At 48.4% G+C, this 16,573-nt stretch overlaps 1 protein-coding gene across 1 annotated transcript in view; it reads right to left on the minus strand.

The window, feature by feature from the left end:
* Nucleotides 1–15,659, minus strand: part of ITGB5 (integrin subunit beta 5) — a 57,820-nt gene extending 42,161 nt beyond the window's left edge. Inside the window, exons 1-3 of the mRNA XM_053948136.1 lie at nucleotides 15,525–15,659; nucleotides 11,446–11,531; nucleotides 4,419–4,623 (exon numbers count right to left, since the gene is read on the minus strand). Coding sequence (XP_053804111.1) covers nucleotides 4,419–4,623; nucleotides 11,446–11,531; nucleotides 15,525–15,630 — 397 coding nt within the window. The 5' untranslated portion in view covers nucleotides 15,631–15,659. The remainder of the gene's footprint in view (nucleotides 1–4,418; nucleotides 4,624–11,445; nucleotides 11,532–15,524) is intronic.
* Nucleotides 15,660–16,573: the final 914 nt, after the last annotated feature.

A 16,573-nucleotide genomic window follows, 5' to 3' on the forward strand; every position in this document is an offset into this window, starting at 1 on the left:
GAGCAGACGGATCGCTTTTCAAAAGAAGAGGGTGAGGGCAATAAGCTTTTCCAAATACATCCCTTAGGAAACTAACAGGAAAACAGGTATTGACTTTGAGTCCTCTTAAGCTATGTAGCATACTGGCTGGCAAGAAAAAGACATGGAGTGCATGTCTCTATTTTAGCTCTTTGGAGGTATCAGAGAGGGTTTTTCCTGAGAGAACATCTAAGGGAGGGACACATGAAAAACACTGTTGCCCAGTGTGCAGTCCAGGGATGTTTTCTTAGAAAACAGGAAAGAAAAGCAGAGTAAACCTTAAATGGATATTTCATGGACTACTGCAACAGGGACCCTGCCCACACTTACTTGAGTACATTCTCAAAGAAAACCAGGGGCAGTCCAAGAAGTCCTGCACAGAAGAGAGGAGGTGGAGCAGGAGAAGGAAGAGGATCAGAAAAAAATAGCATGACGTGAATGCAAGATGTCCTCTGAGCTGTGCAGGGAAGTCAAAGTGAAGCAGACACAGAAGAAGCATCTTTGAAAAGGAGCTCCCTCCAAAAACGGAGCTGGACAAATCAGGGCAAAAGGGAAGTGAAAAAGAAAGTTGTTAGGGTCACCCAGGGAAGCACTGAGGCAGAGGTGAAACTTCCTGAAGTGACAAACACAAGGGAAGGAGCTGACAGGGCTGCACAGGTTGTGCAGATGTAAAAAGAAGCAGAGAAAAGCCTGTCCCTGACCTTCTCTTTTGCCACACTTGTTTCAGTAGAAATACCCTCTGGAAGGACTGCCAGGGAAGGCCACCACAGGCAACACCTACACCTCAGAAAAGCTGAGGTTGCTTCAAAGTGAACTCAACTTCACACCAGATCTTGGTGTGATCTTGGTGGAGACCAAACAGCAGGTGGCATAAGTTTGCCTTTCACTTTGCTGAGGGAGGGGTCTAAATAAAGCCTCAAACCCCAGCCTCACAAGGCAGGCTGGTTTGGAGATCCCATGTTCCCAGCTTCCACCTTAGCCCTTTTCCCAGTTCACTGTGGTCTCTGCCCCAGGGAATTGGATCCTTTCAAAACCAAGCTCCCAGTTCTGCCCTCTCCCAGCCCTTCACGGGCAAGGCTGAACTTGGGGCAGTGGCAGGTTCTGCAAAACACTTGTGGCTTCCCCTCTTCTTCCCCAGAAATGGAACTCACATTTTTTAGTATTGTGAAAACATTGCCCTAACCACTTTATTGTTCTCCTCCTTGTGCACAGCAGCGCAGCTGTTCCCACTTACTTCCAGGCTAACAGCAGCAACAGCATCCCAAAACTGCCATGCTGGCAATGCACAGCACAAGGGGCTCTGCAGCCCTGCTTGGCACCTGGGGTCAGGCTGCACCAAGCCAGAGCTCCTCAAGCAAAACCCTCCTTTTCCTTCAGCATTTCCTTGCAATCTGCTGCAACCCCACCTGGAAAAGTCAGGGCTGCAGGAGGCACCATGTGCAAACATGTGCATGTAGATAGTGCCCTGCTGTTTCTAGAAAGCAAGAAGCTCATGCCTTAAATATTCCTCCTTACTCTCCCCAGCTTTCTTGTCCAGCAGGAGCAGGACAGGGCACAGGGCTGGGATGTGGAGTGCAGCAGGTGCTCCAGGCAGGCTTCACGTTATACCTGGCACGTATTTGGTGGGGGAACAAAGAACATAACTCATGTAGCACAAAAACTGTTAGCACTGATTGCAGGGTAAAAGACTGTGATTGCAAGCTTGACTTTAATTCAGTGCTGCAAAAATGTGTTTAAATCTCGGAAAATTCTTTCCCATGCCCATATTTTTCATTCCTACATATTTTTCCCACTGGAAAAGGGGATGTGTCCTGTGTATTTTGCAACGTTTTCATTTCCAAAACACTGTTCTTCCTGCCAGAAAGCGTATTTGGGATGCTGTGATCAAACATGCTTCTCTTAATAGTTACAAATTTATTAGTCCCTGAGAAGCACCAAAACCAACAGGATCCTGTGGCTGGTTCTTCTTTCATTCCTAACTGCACAAACCAATTATGTCAGAGAAAATATCGTTAATGTATGTAGATGTAAGTGCAAAAGAATTTATTATTCTCTATGGACAGTATTACTCTCACACTTCTAGGGATAATCCAGCCCCCTCCTTCCTCATGTACTGTTGCCACCATCCTCTCCTTAGGGCTTTTACTGAAAAGTTTTAAACTCAGAGCTTAATTCAGACATTTTTCTTGGATAGCATCATGCAGAAGCAGTGCAGAAATTGGAAAAATTGATTTTGGTCAATTTAAGAACATAAACTCAACAATTGTGCTAATCCAGTTTATTCCTGCTTGGTGAAGCTTATGGCTTGATGAGCAACACAGCTGCATCTATTCATTTTTTAAGTCAGTTTACACTATTTCTATTTCTTTTAACTAGGACATGCTGCTTTATAGCTGGGCTTAAGATTAAAAAGCAATATTATAAAAACTAAATGCTCAATCCAAAAGCTACCCTGTAAGGACATCGATTTAAGGCCTTTGGAGTTTAGCCGAGGACACAGATTTGGGGATGTGACTTCTGCCACAGGATGATGAGATCAAACTGCATGGGTGGGAACAGCAAACAATTGACAATCCACTCCCTTCTGCTTCTGCTTAGCAGTCTAAGAATAAAAGATCACCATTGCCACAGGCCGCTGCGTGAATTCGTCTTTGAAATAGTACACCCTTCATGCCCAAAATTAAATCAACATTGTCTCCTTTTTGTCTTGGGTTCACAGGGTGAAACCTGTTTTCCCAAGCTCAAGGATTAATGGATAATTTAAACTGGGCCTGCTAATGCAAGGGTTTAGGAAGTCAACAGCTTGACGGTGAAGTGTTGCCCAACATCAAAAAAGAGAAGAAAAATGGGAGATACTATCACAAACACCTAGGTTTGTTCCTCCTCCTGCAATGACTTGGATGCTCTGCAAGAGGAGCACAGGGAGAGGAGTTCACTGACTCCAGTGTGGGAATTATTGCAGGGGTGACTCCTGCAGCTCAGCCCAGACCTGGAGGGCTTCTCCATCATGAAGAACTGAGGATGGCCATGAGTGTGGTCCCCACAAGGGCAGGCAGAAGCAGCACACCAGCCCTGTGCAGCCCAAGGCTTCCATGAGTCCAGATCCCAGGAGGCCACAGGGAGATGCATATCCACACCCTGCCACTGACTGGAGCAGTGGACACTGGATGGGCAGAACTGTCGGGGACTGGGAAAGCAGAATTTGCTGAGCACCGGGCACTGTGCGTGGAGGTGGATGTAGAGGAGATGAGATGTGGAAGCTGAGCCAGCCCTTTCTGTCAGGAATTGCCTCAAGAAACAGCAGTAATAACAACTCCCTTTTGCTCCCTTTTTTAGCATAATATTCAGGGGCAGAAGCCATGCATCCAGACGTATGCACAGAGGTCATAGCTCTCAGGATCTGATTTTAAGGCTTTGAAGCAAATTTTTTTAGATCTGAGGGTCTGACCAATGACAGCTGAGGAAGTTAATTGAAAAACATGACAACTTCTAACTTACACTAAAACAAAAACTCCTGTAGCAACTGGTAGGCTCTGGGAGAGCATTGATAGCATAAGCACCAGCTCAAACCCCCATTTTTCTTGGGCAAAACATCAATATTTCTCTTTTCTGTATGCTCGTGAGAGCTGTCACAAAACTAAGCCTTAGAAACCCACACCAATCACTCATAATGAATCAAGCTTTTATATTTGCTTCTTATCTTTGCAATAAAGAGTTTTTTTCCCCTCTTCAGAAATGTCAGCTGCCAAATTTTTGCAAGAATTCTAAACCCACATTAACACCTCCCCCTGCCATGCAAAAACTTTTGATAACAAGCATGCTTGCATAGCTCAGATGAGCTGTTCTCTTCTAATTTTTAATTAAAAGGAAGAGATTGAAGAAAAGTGATGGCTCAGGAGAATGAAAGAGGGACCTGGCTACAGTCCAAGGCCTGAGTCACAAGTTCAAATCTCCATCTTCTGCCTTAGCTCTTTTGCATACCGACAGAAAACAGATATGTGGGTTTGTTTCCAATTTATAGAAGGAGCTGTCTCAGTTTAGAGTCATGCCCTGTCAGCTTAGTGGAGGAACCAAAGTTATTTTAACTCCTTCCACACAGTGATTCCATTCTGAAGCTGAGCAGGTTGCTCCTAAACACGTGCAGGTGTTAAGACCATTACTGGTAGCAGTTGTGGTTGGGCTTTGACTGACTTTACCCAACAGCAGTGTCCTCTCATAGAAGACACGTGCCCCAGCACCAAACCTGTTTGTGACTCACCACCAAAGTTCAAAGGTGTGGAAGGGGCCAGCAGTCACCTGCTTCAGTGGGCTACAAGGCCACAAACTACAATGTGCTCTTGGCACGTCCTGGCCACCCTTTCTCCCTCCCCCCACACCCCACAGAGCCGCTGGGGACTCACCGGGACGAAGATTCAAGGCGACTTTCTGGGGCGTGATCTGCGTGACGTCCAGGTGGCTCTGGCCAGAGCCCTTGGTGCTCAGAGGGACGTTCTTCACCACGCTGATGCTGCTGCTGGGGTTCTCGATGGCTCCGGCACAGCCGTTTGCAATCAGGTTCTGCAGGAAGTCGCACCGGGATGTGATGGACTTTGTGCTGCTGAAATCCTGAGGAGTGAAGAAGGGACAAAAAGGAAGTGGAGGGGAATGCATCAATCCCACAGCAGGGGCTTTGTTTTGACATGCTGGTATCTAGCAGCTAGGCGATGACAAGGAGAAGCTGGTGTCCTTTGTGATGACTGTACTTGGAAGGAGCCTGCACCAAGCCTCAAGCCTTTCAAAAGGATCAACCAAAAAAGGAAGTTCTATGAGGATTTGAACACTGAATTTGCTCACAGAGCACTGAAACAGAAACATAAGCCTGCGTTTTCAGCCCAGCCACAGCGGCAGCACCTGTTCCCAGCCCTGGCCACAAGAGAGCAAGGCAAAGCACTTGGTTTGCTGCAGGGACAGCCCATTGCCATCCCTATTATTTTATGCACATGCATCGTCTCAAAGGAACTTTGCTAAAGACAGAAGAAAGAGCAAAAAGGTGGCACTGAGGGAAGCAGGACAAACCCACCAACCCAGAGAGGGCCAAGTAAAGATGTGAAGCTGAAGACAGACTCGGTGGCTCCCTCTTCCCTGGGTGAGACACCACGCATCCCCACACAAGCTCTGCGTGGAGAGTAAAGGAGGTGGTAGGAACTTCACGAGAGCTGGTGAAAATGCAGACTGTGCCCACCACAGACAGTCAGGCACAGGCAGCAAGGTGCAGGCAGATGCCCACTCCCAAAGGATGGCCAGGAGTCTCCCAACACCCATGCCAGAGCTCCAGCCCTTGCTGCGAGCCCCGTGCATGGTGCACAAAGCAGCCTTGTGCAGGGCAGTGCTCAGGAACAGCCGGGAACACAATGCACCCTTTTGCAAGAGCCTGTTTGTTAGAATGCCTTTTTTTTTCTCTCCAAAAGTGCCAAAGGGAAAAAGTCACATGCCCAAAACTCATTTTCAAGAGTTGATTCCTACTTATTTCTGCACTACAACAATAGAGACAGCCCTCTTCAGCTCCAGGGCTGAGGGACTAATACGACATGAAATAATGCAGAGAAGATGCTCGCAGCCATGCCAGCCCCTCCTTCAGCTGCTCAGCCAAAACCAGTGTGGGGCTGAACAAACCTCACTTATTGCTGAAACGCCAGCATGGCAAAGGACAGGAGAGACTTCAAGGAGGGAGAGGCTCCTGACAGATCCTCATGGGGTGATCTCCAGGGGTCCCTCAAGGACAAGCTTGGATACAGGGCCGTGGGACACAGACAGAGGTTTCCAGCTGCATTTTTCTCACTACAAGGTCCCAATGCTATTTGAAAAATGAGAGATTTGCATTCCAGCATCCAGCAGCAGGGTCCAGCCAAGAAACCGACGACGGCACATCAGATGGATACGAACACAAATTTCTTGGAACGCGTCGTGTAAACAGATGAACTTCCAAAAAAGGAGGACTGGGACTATTTAAATCATCTCCAGCATGACAAAATAAAAATCAGAATCCCTCACAAAACTGAAAACAACGCCCAGCCTTTCAGAGCCACACATTTCAGGCAGCCTTGGAGAAAAGTTTCTCTCAGATGTGGCTTTACCTGAAACCAGCAAAAAGCTGCTGGGGTCCAGGTGTTCCCCTGGGCCTATCCACCCAGCAGCAGGGGGAGATGCTCTCCTACTCTCCCAGTACCCAGACCACAGCTCCAGGTGAACATCCCTGCCAGCTCATTTCTGCTGCCACCTATTAGAATGGACAATCCAAAAAAGTGTTGCAAAAAGCAATCCAAACAGCCCAGGAGCGCAGCTGGGAACTTCCAGTTACTCTTGAGTAACTAACATTGGAGAGAAGCATCCAAATAGGACAACACTTAGGGCTGCTCACATAACTGCAGCTTCTATCAAGCGCTTCCAAGCCTTCCCAGGGTCTGCTCCAAAGACTCCAAGAAGTCCAGGAGCTCAGGGGAAAGCCCCTACACAACTCTTAGGTCAGCAGTACCTTCACGCTCCTCCAGTTCCCAGATCCCTCTTGCTTGATCCAGCTATTTTTGCTAAACTTTCTTCTAAAATGGGTCTAGAGGACTTGCCAAAGTTAGCAATTGCTAACCTGCAGCTCCAATCAAATCCAGCTACTTTCTTGTCCTGTGAAAAGCCATATTTCCTGAGGTGGAAGAAAATATCCACCCTCAGGGGTGCAAATGCCTGAGGGGAGGGTGGTGCAGCAGGGGTGCAGGACTGACCCCTACTTCATCTTGATTTCTTACCCAGGCAGAGTAACACAGAGCAGAAGGGTGACAGTGGCCTTGGGAAAGTCCCAGCAATCACCACTGCACTCATAGGTCAAAACCCAAAGCCAGAACTGGGCCTACCAGGTACCATCCAACTCTAGTGCAAAGTTTTCTGGGACAGAGAAAATCAAGGCTTGTGGAGGTTCCGTAAAGGGAAAAAGGATGAGCAGACCTGGGGAATAAAGGACATTGCACAGGTCCAGACAGCTCATGAGAAACCACACCAAAAGGCAGCTCCACAGCAGCTCAGACACAGCATGCTGGTTCAAACCCCAATTTTCCCCAAGCAGAGAACACCCTGGGGCCAGTTAAGCAATTCAGTGTGCCCACACATCTGCCAATCGTCTGCCTGCAGGCCTGCTTGGGCAAGAAATGCAGCAGATGCCCCTCATAAGGGGGAACCACCCCAAACTTTGCTTTGTGCCACAGAGGAGCACTCTGGAAGATCCCCCAGCCCCTGTCAGTCACTCTGGCTGCTCCAGCCCCCTGGTCAGTGCTAAGAACCTCACAAAGGCAAATGCATACAAGCAGACAGGATGAATGGAGACAACAGTGTGACAATTACATGCTCATCAGTTTGACAGGTTTAAGACAAATTGCTTGGTTCATGTTATAAAAATGGAGAATAGCACTCACTGTATCTAATATCTAATTCTGACAAGGCACGTTCCTACCATTTAGCCCATCCTGTTTCTCTTTTGCTGAAGGTCTCAATCATTTTTTGCTATAATCAATCCAGTTCTTCATTAATTCCATCTGAAACATGCCTGCTTTTTCCATTAAAAAAAAACCAAACAAACAAAATTTGACATGCTCCCTTTAGGAACACCCTTGAGTTTCTTTCCTCATTCTCTAGGCATACATTTCCGAGATGGAAGAGGATGGGGTAAAACAGAGGCTGCCACCAGGGAAATTTCAGTTCACTTACTCAAAAAGGACATTTCAGTTTAACTAATGTGTATCTCTGGTTTCCATGTGCACACATAAATGCATCCACATAGGTAATGGACAGATGAACACAGTTCATCCACCTAACAAACACATCTAACAAACAAGAGGAGCCTCTGCACACTGGTACACCGCTCCCCAAAGAAGCAAAAAAGAAAACATAATGGTGACATTTCCCACCCCATACTGGGGCAAATGCTCTTTTTAAAGAGCTTTACCCCCTGCAATCACAACCCCCACCTGTGAATCACACCTGCCCTGGCAGCTCAGAGGACAGCACTGCAGCCACTTCCTGAGCTCCCTGCTCTCCCCAGCAAACCAACAAGTCCTTCTCAGCCTGGGCAACCAGGTGCCACTGCAAAAAATTCCACAAGCATCCTCCAGTCCCACACATGGAAACCAGGCTGCCACAGAGATACAGCAACCCCACAGGCTGTGCAGCTTCCAGTCAGAATATTTTACCAGCACCACGTCAGCAATTTCTCATCATATCCAGCTTCTCCTAGACCTTGCAGATTCCTCAGTTCCAGCGTGGATGGAAGGGCTGCAGCAGGCTCCATCACACCAAGAGTCATTCTCCCTCGGAGAGCCCTGTCAAGGCATGCTCAGGTGGTGGTTAAGGTCACGTATTCACACGTCCTCTTCTAAGTGCCACTGAAATCACCACCTTTGAGGCCTGCCTTTCAAGGTATTCTTCCACAAGCCAACAGAATCAATGTCTGCTCCCACATTTCCAAAAGCCCAAAGACTTGTGGTTAGCTCAGCAGCCCCTGGAGGATCTAGGGCTGCTGCACACCAGAAGCTGCTATCATCAGCTCATCCATCATCACTCCTTTGGATGGGAACAGAGATGCTGAGCACAAGCAGAAGTGAAAAGAAGTCCAACCAAGCCAGGGGACATGATGCACCCTGTACCAACAGGCTAGGAAGTGGCAGTCATAAAGTGAGAGCACCTTGTCTGCTCTGCTGCAAGATCTATCTGTACACATCCCCTTACCCTCACAATTCAGGGCAATGTAAATTCAAGAGACCTTATCCCTCCTGGGAAACTATTGGGATAGGGCTCCCAAAGAAACTGGTATGATGGTACCACCAAGTGATATTATTCCCCAAATATTTTCCCAAAGGAAATACAAGAAGGTATACATGTACAGGAAGATCAAGTATACATATAACTATGCAATGCAATTACATATATAGCTATACAATGTGTATATATATATATAAACCATATAACAGACATCTCTAAACATACTTTATACATTATATATAGAATTATACAACATGTACTGATAGACTTCTACTATATATATTTCCTGACAAAATTGTTAATTGTTGCTTGCAAAGTCAATAAAAGCTGGCCCAATTTGCTCACAAATCTGTAAAGTAAATGCAAAAGGGAGCACAAAATACACACAAATCAGCTGACTGAGGTTCTACCACAACACAACTGCCACCTGTGGAACCCGCTCCAATACCTTACCCCAGATATTTAAAGAGCAGAAGAGATATAAAATTTGAGTGGCATATATGCAACCAGGAAACATAGACAGCAAATGGCAGCTAATGGAAAAAGCTAAGGAAAACGCATTAAGAACTATTTAATAAATTTAATAAACCTGCCTAGGCTGCAGCAGAGGGAAGGGGAATAAGGTGGTGAAATGACTATGAAAAGAAGGTATTATAGTTTATAACATTACTTTAAAACTTTCTCAAGTTGAAAAACTCCAGGTATCTTGGAAATCCCATCACCTCACCTGATGATCTCAGCTAAAGAGAAATAATTAGTTTCAAACAGTACATTAAAAAAAATACAAAAAATACAGAATTAGGATAAGAACTTGCTACGTTTTAGCATGTAGCATATAATGGGAATAGCAGCTTTTAAAGACATAGCTCTTGGCAAAAAACACCTTGAACTGTATATTTTTTAATAGCTTCTGCAGGCTAAAGGTCAGGAAGTATTACAGGACTTCCTTGTAAACAGCCATCTTCCTCCTTGGCCCCTCCATTCCCGTTAGGAATTTTCTTTTTTTCGGTAACTACCCTGTTTGCATGATAAGAGTCAGGCTGCCAGTCCCATTAGTACAATTAGTGGTCACAGTGACCACCAGACAAACATTTCCACTAGCAGCATTCTGCAGAAAGTTGTCTTTTGATGCCAAATAAGGAAAAAAAAAAAAAAAAAAAAGGCAAAAAAAAAGCACAAGCTATGGGGTACCCATAGCTTAATAGCCAGCATTCCTGGATCCAATCTCACCACCACAGATTAGCTGGCTGGAAGAGGCACTCTTACAGCTGTTTACAAGATGTCTCAGAAGCAAGATCTATTGCTTTACCCTTTCCCTTCTGCACACCAATTGCCTGGCTGGAAAAAACAACCCAGGAAAGCTATGACAGTGTGGTGTTTGCAGCATTACCAGGTTTTCCTTGGAGAGCTGCAACTGTGCTTACCAGTGAAACATCCACTGAAACAGACCTGGAGAGCCAGTGGCTGGGGCACCCCCACAAGCAGCCAAACCAGAGGGACTGGAAGCCACCTCCACCCCACATCCATCTCCATCCCCAACCCCATCCTCTGCTCTGGAGCTGGCAGTTGCTCCAGGCAGGCCTGGCAGGAGGAGGGAGGGGAACAGCAGAGGGGACAGAATCTGCATCCTCAGCTCAGCAACACCAGCTGCAGCTGGAAGGTGAACTGAGTGCTCAGAAGGGGACAGGGATGGCCACACTAGAGGAATAAGGGTCAGCAGGGAACAGAACAGCATCACCACTGGCCATGCCCATCGAGAGGTTCAAGATCATCCACTGCTTTGGGGCTCTCACATCCCAAAACTGGTTCCTGACACAGCAGCTGTGCCAGCCTGTTTTTCAGATTTTTCCATGCATCTGAAAGCATCCATACTTTTCTCCTGAACACCTAGGAACACTTAGCAGGCAATTGCTTTTTCTGCATCAAACATGATTAGGTCTTTCACACACCTTGTTCTCTAGAAATTGTAAGTCTACTTGATAAGACAAAAATTGGATTATATAGATAGACTTAAACTCATGAGCAGCCCCTAGGGAGCAGGGGGAGGTATTTGCCATTGCTCACAAACAAGGAGGCACAGTTGGATTATGGGTGAGCAGCTTCAGCATCAACACAAGGATGTATTTTCCCTCTGAAGTGCTCAGCTACTCTGTGAAACTCATGGCACCAATGCCAGAAGCATGGGTCACCCCCCCCAAAATGACACAATAGATTCATAAAGGAGAATTATCTTTGTTACAGACAAAGAGCCCACGTCAGGCCACATGATGAGGGACACGTAGCAGAACACTAGCCAGGGGCTTGGGGCTTTTTAGGGGGAGAGCTTTGGAGCAAGGCTCCCTGTAACACAGAGCCCAGGGATGCAGGGACCCAGCATCCACCAAAAACAAGAAGGTAATTGAAGGGACAGAAGGACTGAAGGAACAGTGGTGCTCTGTTGAGGGCATGTGGGGGTCAAAGTGGGGTCAGAGACTTATTTCCTATGATGTCAAAGAGCTGAGGAGTCCCATACACCCAAAATACACTCAGCGTGGAGCATCCTCTGCCCTCACTCACCCCTTGTGGCACAAGTCAGGAATAGGCAAGGTGAGAAAAGAGCTCCCTTCCAGCACTACAAAGCATGAAAGTCAAATGAGTGTGCCCACCTACCTCCTTGGAGCACCAGGCACACTTGGGATGGATGAGGAGACACTCTTCACAGGACGTGGCGCTTCCACTGGTGCACAGATTGAGACCTTCAGCAAGAGAGAACAGTATGGGCTGAATGGTTATTCCACTCCAAAACAGTGTTTAGGGGGGTTCTGAGACATTCTTAATGCTAAACACACTGTAAATTCAAACGAGAGCAAATAGTCTCCCAGGAGCCTAAAAGGCAGGAGAAGCTGTAAATCTCTCTTCAACTGTAAGAAGGTCTAGTTTTCTTTTCCTTCCCTAAGGTAAATGAAAAAGACAGAAACTTGCTTTGGGGTGCTGAGAACCTCTAAAAAATGACTGAATCTGGTGATTTTTCTCTACTCTTTTTCAGTGGTGTCTGGTTAATCAAAGAGTCCAGCTACTCACATGCCTAATCAAACAGTCCCATTGCTGTGGGCAGAACACAGTAACTGTTTGAGCAGTCTGAAACATGGAGCTGGCTGTCCAAAAGCCCTGAGATGCTGACTTTTAAAGACACATCTTTAGGCATAACTTCTCATTTTTTTCCTAGCTGAATATAGGAGGGGGGGGCTATCTCCCCATAATTTTCATATTAAAGCACTCTTAAAACATTCTCATCTCCCCTTCCCACACAGGAGATTCTGACAGTGGACTCATGTTGCAGTACATTACTTCTATTTTACTACAAGAGACATTTCCACAGGACATCCAGGTTAAACCTTGCAACGTGTTTGCACTGGGACATGTCCAAGGCAGCAGGGGTGGAAGACACCAAGGGCTCTCCCTGCCTGTGAGCCCAGCAGGGGCATCAGCCAGGCTGATGCTCTCAGATTGCTGGTGTCCAGCAGCACAAGGAGTCCCAAGCAGGTTTCACTTGCAAAACCCACAATTTTCACTTTGGGCTTTAAAAATGAAGTGGAACCACACAAGTAAAGCCAAAGTAGACATCAATAGTATGGGCTTTGAATCCAGCAGCTTGTTTAAGCATGCCTGTGGCTATGAATGTGCCCTTCCATACCAGTGATGGCCCAGCTCCCTCGGGTGCAGCTGTCAACTTCCACTGTCAATGAATGATTAAAGAAATCTTCAACTGAGGCTTCAGCACAGAGGCTGCACACTCCAAATGAAATGCCTCAGGCTTGAACTCCCAATCTGCTATTTCTTCCAACCCAAATGTCAATAAAAGCATTGTCAGGCCTCTATTTTCAGCCAGTTGCATCTGCAGATACCAGCGCACCACACTGCTGCTGGGTATAATCTGCAGATTCCGCAGAGTTGTCAATAGCTGCTGAAGAGTCCCATGAAGTTTTCTCCTGATGCAAGAATTTTCTGCCATGAGAGCTTTGGAAGAAGGATTTTTGCTGTATCCCATGTGAATATTGCACCACAAAATGGAAAGCAGTGGCTGCCTGGGTCGCTCCCATAAGGGGCTGAGCTGTGAGCACAGGAAGCAGTGAATCAAGTTGGACAGCTGCAGGAAAACCTGGCATGCTCTGGACTAAAAACAAAAAGATGATAAGTAGGTCCTGTCAGTCATTGCAGAGGCCCGACCGTGCCAGAGCCCTGCAGTGACGGGTCTCTGCTGCCCGCAAGGTGGTTAACTCTAACCCCAGAGAGCCAAGCCCTGCACTCTCTCTATGGCTCTCATTCAAACAAGCTCCTTGGGCTCATTCATACCAAACAAGAGCCTTCTTAAGAGTGTGGAGTTTTTTTTTTTTCCTTCTGGCTGTTACCACATGCCCAGGCGTTTCATTCCTTTTTTGTATTCAGAAGTTATATTCCAGGTCCTGGACACTACAAGAGCTCAAAACATAAATAAGTAGTATAAAGCAAAATGTAACCTGTTCAACTGAGTTAAAATTTAGACAGCAATTAACACTTGCATTTGCAAACCCTGCAACATGGCCCAAAGACTCTCCTTGAGAGCTGCTGCTCTGGCAGCTGTGCACAGGGTAACCCAGCAAAAATAATGGGCTCTATATAGCAAATACTTGCATTCATACCCTGGCTACCCAGGCCTGGCTCTCCCACAGCTTCACTCGCCCATCCGCATGGAAATATTTACCTCCATTCCTGACTGCCGGATTTTTGAGAGTTTACTTAGTCACAGTAATAGCTGAATGAAAACCAAGGTCTCCTCCTTCCACTGTGTGCCATGACCGAAGCAGCCCACGCTCCTGTGGCCAGCCATGGGGTGACATTCCTCCCGGTGGCAGCTTTTGAAGTTTCCAAGTATGCTTTTCTTTCCACTCTGTAGCAGCACTAAACCATTTCCAGCATTGTTGTGAAAACAGAGCTTTGTGAAGCCCTCCAATTTTAGACTGAAACCTGAGCTTTTTGAGTTGGAGTAGAAACACGCAGGATTTTCCAGATGCAAGTCTTCGCTGTGCTTGATTCAATGCAGTCTTTCCCGAACCAGGCAGAGGAAGGACCTGATGATGCTCATGCCAGTCCAGATCCTTCAGATACTGGGGCAAGTCACCCACTGAGACTGGAAAGAACTGAGTCTGCTCTTTGGACTGTGATACATTTAATGAAACCACTCCTGAAAAATCAACTAGAGTTCTTATAATGGGGAAAATTCCATCCAGGGTTTAGCTGGGATTACTCTGGAGGTAAATAATCCACTCCCTGGATTGCTGAGCTGCACTGCCCACATACAGTCCTTCATACTGATGCCAATGAGTCCTAAGCCCTGCATCCTATTTATTTTGTACAGTAGTGTCCAGCAAGCACAAAGAACATCTCCAAATCACATCCTTCCCTTGGACTGAGCTGCAGGAGAGCCCAAAAAAGCAAAAGGAGACAGTGTATTCCACTAGACAGCAGAGATTTTAACACATCAAACTAGAGATGCAGAGCAAGATAGGAAACTGATGAAAGGTACTCATCAAATTTACCCATAAAGATGCTCCAGGCAATCAGACCGCATTTTAAACCTGTTCTGCAAGAAATCCTACTTTGGGCACCTCCTCAAACGGAGGTGAATGTACTGGCTTGCTTAAGGAAGACAGAGAAAAAAAAAAAAGCTATGCACTTTATACACCTAAGCATGAAAAAGGGCATTTTATCTGTGCTTGCAATAAGCATTCTGAGACTCGACATGGTCTGCTGCAATACTAAACCATCAATTTCATGGATCAGGAACACCAAAAAAAATAAAATTAAGAAAACTTTGAGCTTTTGTAATTATGTGCCACATCACTCTGCAAGATGAGCCCCTTCTTAAGATTACTCATTAAAATATCAAGCACTGAGAGTAAGTACTGGAATGGTGGACTTAGGCATTTTGTGGGGTCCCTTCTTATAAAAAAGGTTCCCCAAATGCTCAAAGAGGAGGGAAACCCTATTTCCAATACTGCTGGAGCAGAATTACAAACTGCACTGCAGTTCACGTGTGTCTGTGGAAACCGAGAGCATCCCCACGAGGGACAAGGACCTCTCTCTGGGTGCCACGGTTCAAGGTGCAAGTGGGGAACGATACAAGGTGAGAGCGTGGGGAGCGGTGACCGGCAGCGCGACAGCCCGTGTGTGGCTTCCTGCTGCTACTCCTCATCCCATCGATTAACACACAGCGCTCAGGCAAACATCCCGGGAAGTGCTTACCCCGAACAGAAGTGGCTGCAGCCGCTTCCATTAGGAATATATATAGAGCGAGGTGTACAAATAGCAGTTCCGTGCTTTTTAAGGCGAAGGTGAAACCCCCCGCGGATGCGGTCCGTGCCCCGCAGCGCTGCCGGAGCGCGGGTCCCCGCCACCCGCAACCGGGGGCACGGCGGGAGGGGCCCGGGGCGCAGCGCCGTGCCGGGGCCGGCGGGGCTGCGCGGAGAGCCCAGGCTGTGGCCACCGCCGGGCACCGGGACAGCGGGGACAGCGGGGACAGCGGGGACCCGCGTCCCGCCGGCTGCGGGCGCACGGCAAAGCGGGCTCCGGGGGGAGGCAGCGGGAAGGGGGGAGAGAGGAGGAGAGAACACAGACGGTAACAGAGAGCACCGAGGCGGGTCTGGGGGACAAGCCGCCTTCCGGAGCGGCGTTCGCAGGGCCCGGGGTGGCGGGAGCGGAGCGGCCCTTACCTCTGCCGGGCTGCAGCGGGGCGGCCAGGAGGAGGAGGCGGAGGAGGAGGAGCGGGGGGGGCCGGCGGGCGGCGGCGGGGGCCGGCAGCCCCCCTCGGCGGGGCATGGTGCGGCGGCCGGGGCGGCCGGGCTGCCCTTCCCGGCCGGGCCCTCCCCGCCGCCTTTTGTGCGGCCGCGGCGGCGGCGGCGGGAGGAGGAGGCGGGGGCGGCGCCGCGGAGCTGCCCGGGGGCGGCGGGACGGGACGGGGCGGTGTGCCGGTGCCCGGTCCGTGTGTCCGTGGGTCTGTGCGTGTGTCTGTCCCGCTCCCGAGGGTGCGCTGCCGCCTCCCCGCCCCGCGCAGGGAGGCGTAGCCCCGTCCGGAGCGGGACCCGCGGGCACGGCCGGGCCCACGGACACGGACACGGACACGCACAGGCTGCCTCTGCGGATGCACGGACTGGCACAGCCGGACACGCACGGCGTGCGCAGACACACGGACACGGGCACGCACACAGATGTGCCCACGGGCACACGAGGAATGCGCGCCCTCCTCGCCGCTCACAGCAGGGCTTGCACTCATTCCCCACGGGTCAGTGCCTGCTCTTACGTGGCGTTTTTGCCGCTTCAGGGATTTTCTCTGTGCAAACAGACTGTGTCCATTTACTGGAGGGCTCTTTGAGCCAGGGCACCCGGGCAGCGCTGCACTCACCGTCTGACGGCTTTTTGGCACGGTCCGCGCCTCCACCGCCTGGGACATCAACACTTCAGATCGAAAGGAAGCATCGGATTTGTGATCGTGTTTGGGTTGCTGGAGAACTTTCTGTATCCTTCTGCTTTTAAAATAAATCATAAATCATCCCTAGAGCTCGTGGTTGATTTTAAAAGCAGTTTATAGTAACAGGTAACTTACCCATGGTCTGCAGACCTTCATGACACCCTTAGGTCTGCTAGATCTCACCATCAGATTTTGCTTAAAAGACATGTTGTGTTGCTGTTCTCAGACAGAAGTGATTAACTGTAACGCCACCTGCCAAAATTCCCCCTTACTTACATTGATTTCCAAAGCTGC

Source organism: Vidua chalybeata, chromosome 7 (genome assembly GCF_026979565.1).
Source record: "Vidua chalybeata isolate OUT-0048 chromosome 7, bVidCha1 merged haplotype, whole genome shotgun sequence".
Taxonomy (NCBI): domain Eukaryota; kingdom Metazoa; phylum Chordata; class Aves; order Passeriformes; family Viduidae; genus Vidua; species Vidua chalybeata.